This window comes from Mus caroli, unplaced genomic scaffold (assembly GCF_978045245.1).
Source record: "Mus caroli unplaced genomic scaffold, Mus_caroli_1 scaffold_4, whole genome shotgun sequence".
In the NCBI taxonomy this organism is placed as follows: Eukaryota; Metazoa; Chordata; class Mammalia; order Rodentia; family Muridae; genus Mus; species Mus caroli.
In genome coordinates, this window is record NW_028227259.1 from 36,114,068 (window position 1) to 36,127,535 (window position 13,468).

General features: G+C 44.3%; 1 protein-coding gene across 2 annotated transcripts; it reads right to left on the bottom strand.

Moving 5' to 3' along the window:
- Positions 1 to 736: 736 nt before the first annotated feature.
- Slbp (stem-loop histone mRNA binding protein) lies at positions 737 to 13,002 on the bottom strand. Of its 2 annotated transcripts, XM_021163065.3 has the most exons (8): positions 12,633 to 12,999; positions 12,401 to 12,517; positions 10,213 to 10,317; positions 6,672 to 6,731; positions 6,166 to 6,303; positions 4,614 to 4,763; positions 2,642 to 2,723; positions 737 to 1,624 (listed from the first exon to the last, which is right to left on the bottom strand). In XM_021163065.3, exons 1-8 carry the CDS (start codon positions 12,689 to 12,691, stop codon positions 1,508 to 1,510), a joined length of 828 nt encoding a protein of 275 aa, XP_021018724.1. In that variant the 5' UTR covers positions 12,692 to 12,999; the 3' UTR covers positions 737 to 1,507. The 2 variants fall into 2 exon arrangements, with proteins under 2 accessions (XP_021018724.1, XP_085692735.1); XM_085836609.1 differs by lacking the exon at positions 10,213 to 10,317 and having other exon boundaries at positions 12,633 to 13,002.
- Between the last annotated feature and the right edge of the window lie 466 nt (positions 13,003 to 13,468).

Below are 13,468 nucleotides of genomic sequence, written 5' to 3' on the forward strand. Positions count from 1 at the left end.
GGTCTCAATCTTCTAGATCTTAATTCTTACCATTAACAGAAAGTCTGTACTCTGGAATACATCTAATTTTAGCACTGTTTGCCATCAGGAGAGAAGTTACTCAGATTCCACTCCGGATTCAGCAGGCCTTCCTCGAACATATCAGTAACCACACTATTCAGGGCAAGAGCCAGGAGGTACTGTTTCCCCTACTTTCCTCCAGCTTTTACTGTTTCAAGTCCTCCTAGCGTCTACATTTAGGCTCATAGAGACAACTTATCCACACCTCTACTCCACCTCAGGGCCTTTGCACTGGCTGCCTTTCAAGGCATGACTCAAATGCCACCTACCCGGCATCACTAGACCCCCTACCTCACCCTGCTCACTCATCTCAACCTGATGATCTCAGCCCTACTATAAGTCTTCAGGGCCATTACTGTGGCTGACATAGAACCTGCAGGTGGACAGAGGTCAAGAATACCAAAGCACCCGCCCTTTGTGCTTAGGCACATAATGGTGAAGCTTTACCCTGAACATGTAAGCAGGTCTCATGTCAGAGCATTATAATCATCACGGTCTCAATACAGATCCGACGGACGGGAACTTAACAAGGAAACAGTGTCTGTACTTGGCCACTACCGACCAGATTTGTGCATGGTTTTCACACCGAAGGGAAGTAACATTCCCATATGCCATACAAGTGGTTCAGGTACAAAAGAAAGGCTTGCCCTGACCCTCCAAACAGTATAGGGCAATGTTACAAGCCAGTTAAAGGATCTTTATTTTTGCAATTATCATTCCATACAAAAGCAATAGAAATGCAAATATTGACAAGTTTACAACTGAATACATGAACAGAGTATCTGTACACATTATCATTTACAGCAATATTACATGGTAAATTAACTGATCATTAAAAAAACAAAGGTTCTTTCTAAATCCCTCTCTTCTGCCTCAACTCTCATAGAGCATGTGCTAAGATACTTACCTCACATTAATGCTATTTCAAGTTCCAAATTAAAACTATATAACTTACATACAGCCCATTAATAGCTTAGCATCCTTTGTCCAGAGCTCTGTATGAGGGAAAACTACATTCACATTGATAAAAGACCAGAAAATAAGTTTTTACAGAGTCATTGCAGCTGCCTGACTGAGAGTTCTTTATCAGTTGCCTGAAAGGCAGCTGATTCTAAATTGGTCCCATAGACACATGGTTAAAATGCACTGCCAACACGTCTGAAAAGTGGCAACTGAAGGCTCCAGTTCTTGTGGAAAACCACAAGTTTCCTGTTGTCTAACTTGGGGGGCAGAAAGATAATAGGGTTAAGTCTCCACTGCATTTAGCTTCATTTACAATGTAAAACATGCCTAACACATTTACCATACATAAAAATAAGGCAAGAAAAACAATTTCTCATGAGAAAATAAACTCTTAACAGAGACAACAAATACAAATGCAAGCCACTCAGGCCTTCCAGTGGCCAGGCAGAGCCACGCATTTCTCCGAGTAACCACCAGGTGGCAGTTAACTCATGGCAGAGAAGTCTTTCAAAGGTTCAGTTAAACAAGCTTCCAAATCAAACTCATCCTCCGCTTGGCAGTCCACGTGTCTGACTTTGGTGGGTGTGCCAGCATACACGTCCTAGAAAACAGAGGCAGTCACACCTGCATCAGTCCATCACACAGGCTTCCTTGTAGTTACTCTGAGCACAAGTGAACTCGCCCACAAGAGCAGGACAAAGCCAAGACCAACATACATTACATTTATGTTACTTCTGACTTGTCCCAACCATTGTTTGCTATGAAAAAGATCAATAAAGCTGAGTACACCTGGAGTGACAGATGGGAACCAGAATAAGGCAATGCACCTTTGTTTATTGCCATAATCAAACAAAGCATAAGATCAGCTTATAGCTGCTTGTGTTTTAAGTCTTTCGAGTTTTGCCACTTCAGAACCTAGATATTATATATATAAGTAATGGAAGGTCTTAATCACAAATATAAAGGTACCTTTTAGGTGAATTGTATAAATGTAGATATATCTGAACAAATATACCAGGTCATTAACTACTGAGCCAATGAAAAGACTATTCTGTATAGCTCAAACAGTTTACTGGGGATGAGTTACTCTCTCATCTTCCTGCATGCACCACCACACCTAGCTTTAACTTAAAAAAAAAAAAAAAAAAACCCTAGTCCCTAGGCCAGGCAAATCCCAGCATGAAGGAGGCATCAGCAGGAAGACCTTAGTGAGCTCAAAGCCAAACTGGTTTATACAGTGAGTTCCAGAACAGCCAGGACTGGGCAGATCTGAGTTTGAAGTTAGCCTGGTCTAAAGAGTGAGTTCCAGGACAAGCATTGCTGTTAGAGAAACCCTATCTTGAAAAGACAAAAAGAAAAAACCTAACCAATTCCCTTCAGAAGCATTCAGGTGACCCCTACACCAGGAGCTCACCACTGGAGAATGACCCAAAGCCCAAATTGAGGTAAACTGCTCAGAACCCAATTTGTGATCAATTTGGTATTTCTTGATGGAAAAAAGTCATTTATTCAGACACATTATAATCAAACACCAGTTCTAACCTTGGTTATGTAAAGTGGTATGTACTCTCAAATGACTTGAAACACCCAAGATAAGAGACAGATCCAAAGTACTTACAAAGTTATCCTGTGAACTTGTCTGAGACTCAGAGCTGCTTTCTGTGAATTCTGTCTCCATTTCCCCAAGATCTACAGGTTGTCTGAGAAATGAAACATAACAAGCCTGTCAATCACCCGCTGCTATCACAAAGTTTGCTAAAGCCAAACACCACGACAACAGTGTTGTTTCCTAAGGAACACTTCATATTTGATAAATTTAATTCCTGACCAATCAACCCAACACAAAAAACTGATACCAACTACAAGTGAAAGGTCTCCCAAGCTGGATGTGGTGGCGCACGCCTTTAAACCCAGCACTCAGGAGGCAGAACCAGGCAGATTTCTGAGGCCAGCCTGGTCTACAGAGTGAGTTCCAGGACAGCAAGGGCTACACAGACAAACTCTGTCTCGAAAAACAAAATAAAAAAAAAAAAAAAAAAGGTTATCCAGCTCAGGACTAGTCTGAGAATTCACATACACCGAAAATATCCTTTTTTGGGTTTGTTTATTTCACCTGCAGTGGTGTTTTGCTGCATGTCTGAGTGACAGACCCTCCAGGTGTGAGCTGGCATGTGAAGAATTGAACCTGGGTTCTCTAGAACTGCCAGTGCTCTTAACCACTGAGCCATCTCCAAGCTCCTTTTTTGTTTATCTATCTATCTATCTATCTATCTATCTATCTATCTATCTATCTATCTATCTATCTATCTATCTCTGACTGTCCTGGGACTAATTCCTGGCCCTATAAACATTCTTGAAAAGCAAGAGGGGAATGATACAGCCTCAATACCTTCTAAGTCAGAACTTCAAGGTGAGCCTGTGCTAGAGTTAAGACCCTAATCAAAACACCAAAAATATAGCTAGGGATGTGGCCCAGTCTGAAGAACATTTGCCTAGCATGAATCAAATGGGGTCTACGGGCCCTGAAGAAATGGTTTAGTGGCTAAGAGCACTAACTGCTCTTCCAGATGTTCTGAGTTCAAGTCCCAGAAACTGAATGGTGGCTTATAGCAATCTATAATAGGATCCAATACCTTCTATTGTGCAGGTATATATGCAAAGCACCCATATGTAAAAAATGCATAAATAAGAATAAAACAGAGGCCAGGTATGGTGGCGCACACCTTTAATCCCAGCACTTGGGAGGCAGAGGCAGGCAAATTTCTGAGTTCGAGGTCAGACTGGTCTACAGAGTGAGTTCCAGGACAGCCAAGGCTACACAGAGAAACTATCTCGAAAAACCAAAAAAAAAAAAAAAAAAAAAGCCAGGCGTAGTGGCGCACGCCTTTAATCCCAGCACTCGGGAGGCAGAGGCAGGCGGATTTCTGAGTTCGAGGCCAGCCTGGTCTACAAAGTGAGTGCCAGGACAGCCAGGGCTATACAGAGAAACCCTGTCTCGAAAAACCTAAAAGAAAAAAAACAAAACAAAACAAAACAAAAAAAAAGAATAAAATAGAGGACAGGAGATAGTAGTGCACACCTTTAATCCCAGTACTCATGAGTGCCGAAAGACTTCTGCATTCAAGGCCCACACGGTCTACACCTCCTCCAGCTCCAGGGTTGCCAGGACTACAGAGAAACCCTATCTCCAAAATCTAAACCAAAACCGCTCAGATAGGACTGAGTTAGGAAGAGTGCTCAGTGGAAAATAGGCATAAGGCCCTAATTCTGGAATCTAGAATGCATGTCAAAGAAAGCTCACAGGCCCCCAGCCAATATAGTAACAAACACAACAAACGTGAGAACCTGCCTCAAACAGGTATAAAGTAAGGACTGACACCCAAAGCTGTCCTCTAAAGTGCACACACAGCCAATTGTCCTAGACTGAGCTGTTTTCTAACTCTCAAAGACTAAATACAGAACAGGAGGTAAATTCCTCCCTGGCATCCACAACTCTGTGTAATAGATCAGGCCTGAAGGCTAATGCCTGTTCTCAGCAATGTTCAGAATAATCTGTCACTGTGACAAGAGATAAAGAAAGAAAGACATACATTTCTTGCAAATCACATCCTTCTTCAGCAGGAGGATCCCAAAAGTGCAAAGCCACCTTCCAGAGTTTAATCTGTTGGTCCCATGACCGCCGGCTGTACTTCTTAAATTTGTTGGGGGTCCTGGGATGGATTCCAGGTTGTCGCAGGTGTCTGCAGGACGTAACATTACTTCAGAACACTTTGGGGTTAACATTTAACAAATAACTCATATTCTCTTTTCTTTTTACTCTTTTTATTTTTTCATACTGCTATGTAGGTCAGGCTGGTCTCAAGCTCAGAAATCCTCCCGTTTCTGTCTCCTGAGTGCTGAGATGAAAAGCATGCACCACCACACCCAGTAATAACTGAGATTCCATAAATTGAACAAAGAAGTCCATTAAAAGCAGTATCTCAGCCAGGCGGTGGTGGTGCACGCCTTTAATCCTAGCACTTGGGAGGCAGAGGCAGGCAAATTTCTGAGTTCTAGGCCAGCCTGGTCTACAAAGTGAGTTCCAGGACAGCCAGGGCTATACAGAGAAACCCTGTTGGGGGGTTGGGGGGGGATACTCCTAGCACTTGGGAGGCTGGGGCAGAATGGTAAATGAACAAGATCCTTTCTTAAAATCTCACTCTTCCTTTAAAACCCACATTCTAGAAAATGTTTTAATTCCAATTCTGCTTTAAAGACACAGATACACATAGCTATATTGTATGTCTGTTCAAGAGAATAATAAAGCTGGCATTGCCTCTTGAGTTCTGAGGCCAGCCTGGTCTACAAAGTGAGTTCCAGGACAGCCAAAGCTGCAGAGAAACCCTGTCTTAGAAAGAAAGAAGAGAGGAAAGGAGGAAGGTGGGAGGAGAGGAAGGCAAAGGGGAGGGGAGAGGGAGAAAATAAACGCAGAATGTGTTATCTACCATACACAGGGAATGGCAACTTCTCTCTCCACTCAGGGACTCTCAGTAGCCACACCGTGGCTCAAACCATCAGTAACTATAGTTCCAGGTTACCCGACACCCTCATCTGCTATCCAGAGGTACCAGGCACACACATGGTGTTCTGTACATTCATGCAGAGAGGAAAAAACAAAAACAAGAAAAACCCCTAACATTCTTTTTTTTTTTTTTTGGTTTTTTGAGACAAGGGTTTCTCTGTGTAGCCCTGGCTGTCCTGGAACTCATTTTGTAGACCAGGCTGGCCTCGAACTCAGAGATCTACCTGCCTCAGCCAGGCTTCATACACATAATCATTACACAACCACCATGTCCAGCTCTCCAATTAAGATACTTCATTCTTTAACTTGACTTGTATTTCCCCACTGTGCATTTTAATAACTACATACTTTATAAAATGACACACTTTGTAAGTCCTGAGGATAAAATGCTACCTAATATTCAAAGTTGTAAAAACAAGTGCTTGTTAATCTTCATGTTCACAGTCAATCTATTCTTGGTTTGCAAGTAAATTTTTATGAATTACTAATAAATATTTCCTAGCATGTGTGTCTACTATAAGCAGCTCTTTAACAGGTACAATGCTGTGGGACAGGATTGGGACAGGCCTACGTGACATTACCTGGGGACCTCTTTAATATATCGATCATAGGCAATAGTGTTCTTCCCATAGTTGATCTGCTTCTGCCTTCTCATCAAGACACTTTCATCCGTCTCCACATCAGCAGGCACTGAAGACATAGACTCCTTTGAATCAGAACTGAAAAGAATGAAGATTAAACAAGCTTTGAATTTAAGATTACTAGGTACCAAGAAAAAAACTGAAACAGTCCCCCCTCTCCATTTTACATGATAGGAATCCTACCAAAATCCAGATTTTGGGCCAGGAGGTGGTGGCACACACCTCTAATCATAGCACTCAGGAGGCAGAGACAAGCAGACCTGAGTTCAAGAACAGCCAAGGCTACAGAGAAAATTTGTCTTGAAAAAAACCAAAAAACAAAATAATTCAGATGCTGTACGATACAAATCTCCAGTACACAATAATGAAAAACAACCAACCAATAAATGCTGGGGCAATAATCCCTGAAAATTTTCATTCCCAAATGAGAATGTCTCAGCGCATACCTTCCCGATGATGATTTTCTCTCTCTTCCAAAGTCATTTATGAGTAGTTTTCTTTTGTACCTGAGAACGGAATAAAATACTGCTGTTTTTAAAAGTATACCACACATGAAACAAACAGAAACGAAGGCTTTTTTCTGAACAACATGCTTTGGCAATGGGTGAATGCTGAGTGTGAGGAAAGCCTGGGCTCATTATGTTAGACCCTGACTACAACTGTAGGGATTTGGTCTACAACGGGAAATGTACTACTTTTTTCTTTAAAAACATTTTGGGCTGGAGACAAGGTATGGCTCAGCAGTTAAGATTACTTGGCGTCTCTTCCAGAGGACCCAGGTTTCATTCCCAGCATCCACATGGTGGCTAACTCCAGCAAAAGGGAGATCTGATGCTTTCCTCTGGCTTCTATGAACACCAGGCATATGTGGAGCGCACACACACACAGGCGGGCAGTGGTGGCGCACGCCTTCAATCTCAGCACTAAGTTTGAGGCCAGCCTGGTCTACAGAGTGAGTTCCAGGACAGCCAGGACTACACAGAGAAACCCTGTCTCAGGGGGCAGGGTGGGGTGGGGAGGAAGAGGGACCCACACACAGGCTCATATACAAGAGGTCTGAGTTACCAACAGCTGTGAGCCACCATGCGGGTACTACAGACACTGTACATCCATGCCATGCCTGTGCAGAGGTCGAGGACAACTATGAGAGCCAGTTCTCCCCTTTCATCTGAGTTCTGGGGGTCAAACTCAGGTCATGGAGCTTAGAAACAAATTTCACCCACTGAACTATGGGTGAAATGGGTCAGCATTATTTCTTTAAGTCTATCTGTTTGCAATTTATGTCCCAGGTAAATTTTAATTCTTCCCTTTCTCTAGCTAGAGATATAGCCTAGTTGGAAATGCTTACTTAGCATGTATAAAAATATGATTCCCTAGCTCCACATATAAATAGGACATGGTGACATGACTCTATTCCCATCACTCAGGAAGTGGATGCAGAAAGATCAAGAATTCAAGGTTAAACCTTGTCCCTAGTCAAGAAAATACCCACCAACAGTAAATTAGGATTAAGGGTTAAGTGCTACAACCTTCAGTCGGTTCTTACTCTTCCAGATTTCCCTGAGATCATTTTTTTTTTCCTTTTTTGGGACAGAACTTCTAGGTATAACCCTTGAAACTTACTATGTAGACCAAGCAGGCCTTGAGAGTCAATCAGCTGTTTTTCAAAGGCACTTTCTATTTAACTGAGGCATGGTCTCTGCATGAACTCAGAATTTACAGTTCAGCTAGTCTACTCCATTTTTATTTGTGTGTTTGTGTGTGTGTGTGAGTGAGTCTTGTGTGCTCTCACGAGGACAATCTGTAGGAGCTGGTTCCCAGGAACTGAACTCAGGTCATTAGGAAGCAAGTGCCTTTCCCGACAGAGCCATTTGCTGGCCTTGGTTTGGTTAGTCTAGTCAGCTTGCTACCAGGAATTCCACTTCTGCTTCCCAAGTGTTCTGGTATTAATTATAGGCAAGCCACAGGTCCAACCAGCTTTTATGAAGGTGCTAGAGATCCCAATTTCAGGTGTCATTCTTGTGAAGCAAGTACTCCATCCACAGAAACAGCTCCATCCCCTGACTTAGTTTTACACTAGTAATTGAAATTCTGTCAGGCATACCTCAAGATCTTTTCAATCCTTTGAAAAACCATTCCAGAGCACCAACATACCGTATTTGACTACCATAAAGATAACTAATGACTACACTCTAGAAAGCCCATATCCAAACTCTGGAGTCTTTTGCTTTCTTCCCCAGCATCTCTTTCTAGTAGTCCCTGTGCTTACGATCTATGTTAGAAATGTCTTTTAATAATCTCCAACTTTGATTCATACTGGCCCAACTTTTTTCTCTGGCAGCGCCAAGGATCTAGCTTTACCTGAGTGGTGGCCCTAAAAGATAAAGCAACTCCTCAGGCTACTATGGGTAACCATGTGGACTAGTTTCTTTATGCCGACTGAGTAAAAAGCACTTTCATGAGAGAGCATATCCAAGCATAACCCTGGATTCAACTTTTAGCATTGCCATAAAAAATAAAAAGCTTATAGAATTTGGGGAGATAAATTCATGGATAGAGCTTTTTTTCATACAAATTTGAGAACCAAAATTTGAATCTGTACTACCTACTTAAGAAAACCAAAACAAAAAAAACCCTGGGTGGGCTTAGACGTCACCTCTTAATTCCAGTGCTTTAGAGGCAGGTCTATGTGCTCCCCATACTAAGTTGGCTAGGTAGAATATCCAAATTATCAAGGTCTGAATTCAGTAAGAGCAATGTGAGGGAGACATCTGATGGCAACCTCTGCTCTCAATGTACAGCTGCACATGTGCACATGCATACATTAAGATGAAAAGAGAAAGACCACCACCACTACCGCTGCCACCCATAGTCCTATTACTACTAAGATGGGGGTTTCAAACTAGAAGCACTCACTTAAAGGCATTTTTTTTTCCAAACAAAACTACCTAGTCCTATTCCAGCAGCCCAAGGAGCCTGCAAATGTGTATTTCTAACAAGATTCCAAGGGAAGCTGATGCTGGCCTAAGGACTAGAGTTTTCCCTTTTTGTGCTGTAAAGGGATCAATAAACTCGGGATTCATCATGCTAGGTAAGCTCATTACCAAGGAGCAGATTTTTGAGAACCATTATTCTAAAATATCCTATGAATTGCTAGTAATTGAAAAAAAATATTACAAAAGTTTAATAAGAATTCTGGATTCTGCCGGGCGTGGTGGCGCACACCTTTAATCCCAGCACTCGGAAGGAAGAGGCAGGCGGATTTCTGAGTTCGAGGCCAGCCTGGTCTACAGAGTGAGTTCCAGGACAGCCAGGGCTACACTGAGAAACCCTGTCTCAAAAAAAACAAAACAAAACAAAACAAAACAAAAAAAAAAGAATTCTGGAATCTTGGTTTCCTTTAAAAACACACACACACACACACACACACACACACACAGAAATAAGCAGAAACCAGGAAGTAGTGGTGCACATCTTTAACTCCAGCACTTGGGAGACAGAGGCAGGCAGCTGAGTTGAGGCCAGCCTGGTCTATAGATAAGTTCCAGAACAGTCAGGACCACACAGAAACTCTGAAAAAAAAACAAAAACTAAGCAAAACAAAACCCACAAAATACTAGAAGACTCTGTTTTCATCTTAATACCAGGTATGGCTATGGGGCTGCAAAGCAGCAGCTATGATTTGCCTCATGCTCTAACAGAAGCATGGTTTTGACAGCTGCAGTAGTTTCTGCGATTGTGTGATGTTTGGAACTCTGGGAATTTTTCAGAGGGCCTATAAATGCTAGAGTGCAATGAGGCAGGGTTGTTGGTCGTTCAGAGGGTTATTAAGGTTGTTAGTAGTGTGTGCAAAGAAGGAAAGATTCAAAAAGGACCCTCCCTCTTTCCCCTTTATGCTTCTTTCTCTCCTACCTAGTGATAGGGTGAAATGAGGAAGGGAGACAAAGTGTAGAAGAATCCACAAAGTAGCCACAACAAAGTGTGTACCTTGCAATCTCTTTGTTAACTCTGGTCCTCATTTCATCTTCTTCAACTGCACTGGCCCAGTCAGAACATCTAGAACGGGGCTTATGGCCTTCAGGAGTTGTAAAGCTACAACAAAATAAAAATGCATTTAAATCATAAGTATTCTTATCTTCTTTTTTTTTTTTTTTTTGAGGAAAGAATATGCCATGGCTTTGGCAGATCGGGTGTGTTTGGAATCTCTCAAAGCCTGTCTGGACTTCACTAGAAAGTCTACCTGGCTACTATGAATCAGTGCTAGATCTGTCAGTACCGTGAAGAGGACCTACTATGGAACTTGGCTTTATGTTCTGAGACAAGTCTTACCATATAGTCTTGAAAACTCTTATGCATCCGCTTCCTATACTCCAACATTCCTATAAACCTAGCACTTCAAAGCAGGAAGATCTCTGCGAGTTCAAGGCCAGCCTGGTGGCCTATGTCATGAATTACAGGTCTACCAGGGCTACAAAATGGGACCCAGTCTTTAAAACCATTCCTATCACTGGCATGACAAAGTGGCTATGTGGCAACCTATGAACCAAGGGGGGATTATCTAGATGCCAAGACCCACAGAATTTAAGAATCTGACATTTGGGACTGGAGAGATGACTCAGCAATTAAGAATGCTTGCTGTTCTTACAGAGGACATGGGTTCAGTTCCTAGCCCCTATAGTCACTCATAAATCCAGTTTTAGGAGCTCCAATGTTCTCATCTCCACAGGCACCAGGCACACATGCGGTATATTTGTCTATCAAACAAAACACTCATACACATAAAAATAACTTTTAATCCTAAAACTTGGGAGGCAGGTGGAGCTCTGAGTTCAAGGCCAGCCTAGTCTACCTAGTGAGTTCCAAGACTGTCAAGGTCATGCAGAAAAACCCTGTCTTAAAACACACACACACAACCCCTAACATTTATTTTCAGATAATTGGGACCATGACAGGGTTTGAAGAAGCTTCAGCTCAGTAAGGTTTTTATTTGGTTGGTTTTGTTTTGCTTTCATTGAGACAAGATAGTCTAGTCTCACTGTGTAGCAAATAAAGAACTTGAACTTCTAATTCTCCTGCCTGTTAACTCCTGATCACACCTGAGATCACTGATACAAACGCTATCACCTTCCTTTTATCTACCTTAAGGCTGGCCTCTGGCCTTTCCTATACTCCCACAACTAGTCTAATGTCTTCAGAGATGTGCTGGTAATTTCCTATTTTCACCTGAAAGTTTCCCCAAGGTTAACAAAATTCCCTCCCAAAATAGATCTGCCCATCCTTTGCTCCTGCTATCATGAGAAATGACTGGCACCAACAGAAATGGGTTTCAATCAGGCTGACTTTTCTATCCTCAATCAACATTGCCTGTGTATTCAGAAGTCACTGAGTTAAGTCACTAATTCCCTTCACTGGGCTTGGCAGCCCCATGCTTATCTTATCCTCCCTTCTAGTCAGCCATCTAGCAAACCACACAGCCCATAAAAGAAGGTATGGTCAAAATTTCTGAGATCGCTTTCCTCTTCATCAATCACTACACAAAGGTCCCCAAAGAGAGCACTTCCCTGAGGAGTCCACATCACCAGCTTACTCTTAAGGCACTCCTGGTCTCTCTGAATTACTATTTCACCTGCTAGCCTGCCTCCATCAGGCTACTAAGGGACCTCACTGACTTAAGCACAATGCCTCAGGGAAAAAAAAAAAATCTAAACACTGTGGCAAAAGCTTATCAAATGGAAGGACCCAACTACAAGTATGAATAACCTAGGACTCAATTTTGGTTTGTATCTCGCTTTCACTCAGGTAGTAAAACCTAATTTCTCGCCCCAATACACACACACACACAAACTCACTCTCTCTTCCCCCTCCCCCGCCCCGGAAGCAGGGGAGGGTTGGGAGGTCGAAACATTTTAACAAGATGTTCATAGTAGTAGTCCTTGACATTACTGACTTTATGAGTGAAAAATATAAAGGCTGACCCACTCCGGATAAAACCAGTTTTGCTGCCACCTATCAGTCGCTGGTAAGATGCTTCTAACACTGGGCAAAACTGAAGAGAATCTCCAGAGTAAGCTAATCTACTCCACCAGCTTCGAAAACCCGAGTGCCACGGGATGAGGGTCCGCCTCCAACCCCCCCCCCCGAGTGACCAACCCGTTTCCAAGGAGTCGGGGCCCACCTTTCTGGTCGGTGGTCCGCAGTCTGGAGCTCGCCTTCCTCGGAGTCCTCGGGCTTCCGGTCCCTTCCGTCCGCTCTGCGCTTCCGTCCGAGACTCCATCTCGCAGGGGACCGCGGGCTGAGGACACAGACTGCGGTCAGTGGGCGGGGCCCCCAAGCACGGATGGTTCAGGGAACCCTTACTTTACGGACGGCGAGAAATCGAGGACTCGTAGACCGCATGACCCGCTTACCTCGCACCACCGTCGCGGCGACTCCCATAACCGGGTGGGCTTCTAGGTCTGCAGGCCATGGCGGCAGAGGTCTGAAGAGCAGCTCGGCAGCAAGCTCCTCACTCGGCAACAGCACTGACGAGGTCTGAGCTCGCCTTGCCCAACCGCCCTTAAGTGCGCAGCGGCCCCGCCCCTCGGTAACTCCCGCGCGCGCGCGGCGTCGGGCGAAACCACGGGACGCGCACCTGCGGGGGAGTCCCTCTCAGCTCTGCGCGCCCGCCTGACGGACCCGGCTCCAACCCAAGCCTTGGGATTGCGGGCAGTCGCTAAACTACAACGCCTAACGCGGCCGTCCGGAGGGCGGGAGAAATGGGATAGCCCGACTAAGGCGGAAAGGAACTGGCGACCTCCCCCAGCCCCCACGGCCTTCCAGGAGGCTGGCGCTGTAGCAGCTGGGCCTCTGATTGGTTGCCCCTTCGCGGGCCCGAGGGGTATTGGCGGGAGATTGGGCAGTGCGCGCCACTGCCTCTCAAAGTCAGGAGGTGTGGCCATGGCGAGGGCCGGCCCCCCGAGATCGGGACCGGCCCCTCCTACCCACCTCCACTGTAGTCCGGGAGCGCCCGCCTCTAGCTTAAACCCATAGCTTTAAAACCGTACAAGCCGTCCATTAGCAGCCAACTAACTTAGTGGCCTCTTTTTCCCTGCAAGGCCGTCTGCCCTGTCTGGTGCTTGAGTCTCCAGCACGCAGGTCGGGCCCCTGCAGATCCCACCTGTCCTATGTGGGCAATGACTCTTCCCTTAAGAAGTGGATCTGGCCCAGAGCAGCGTGAGAGGGTGGGATGGTGGTAACTATGTGG

Excerpts from the sequence above, each read along its gene's own strand:
- Slbp (XM_021163065.3), bottom strand. The coding sequence starts at position 12,691 with ATGGCCTGCAGACCTAGAAGCCCACCCGGTTATGGGAGTCGCCGCGAC. Across the intron at positions 6,732-10,212 it reads GTTAACAAAGAGATTGCAAG|GTACAAAAGAAAACTACTCA; the intron begins GTACACACTTTG and ends TTCCGTTCTCAG. Across the intron at positions 2,724-4,613 it reads GGATGTGATTTGCAAGAAAT|ACAACCTGTAGATCTTGGGG; the intron begins GTATGTCTTTCT and ends TTCATTTCTCAG.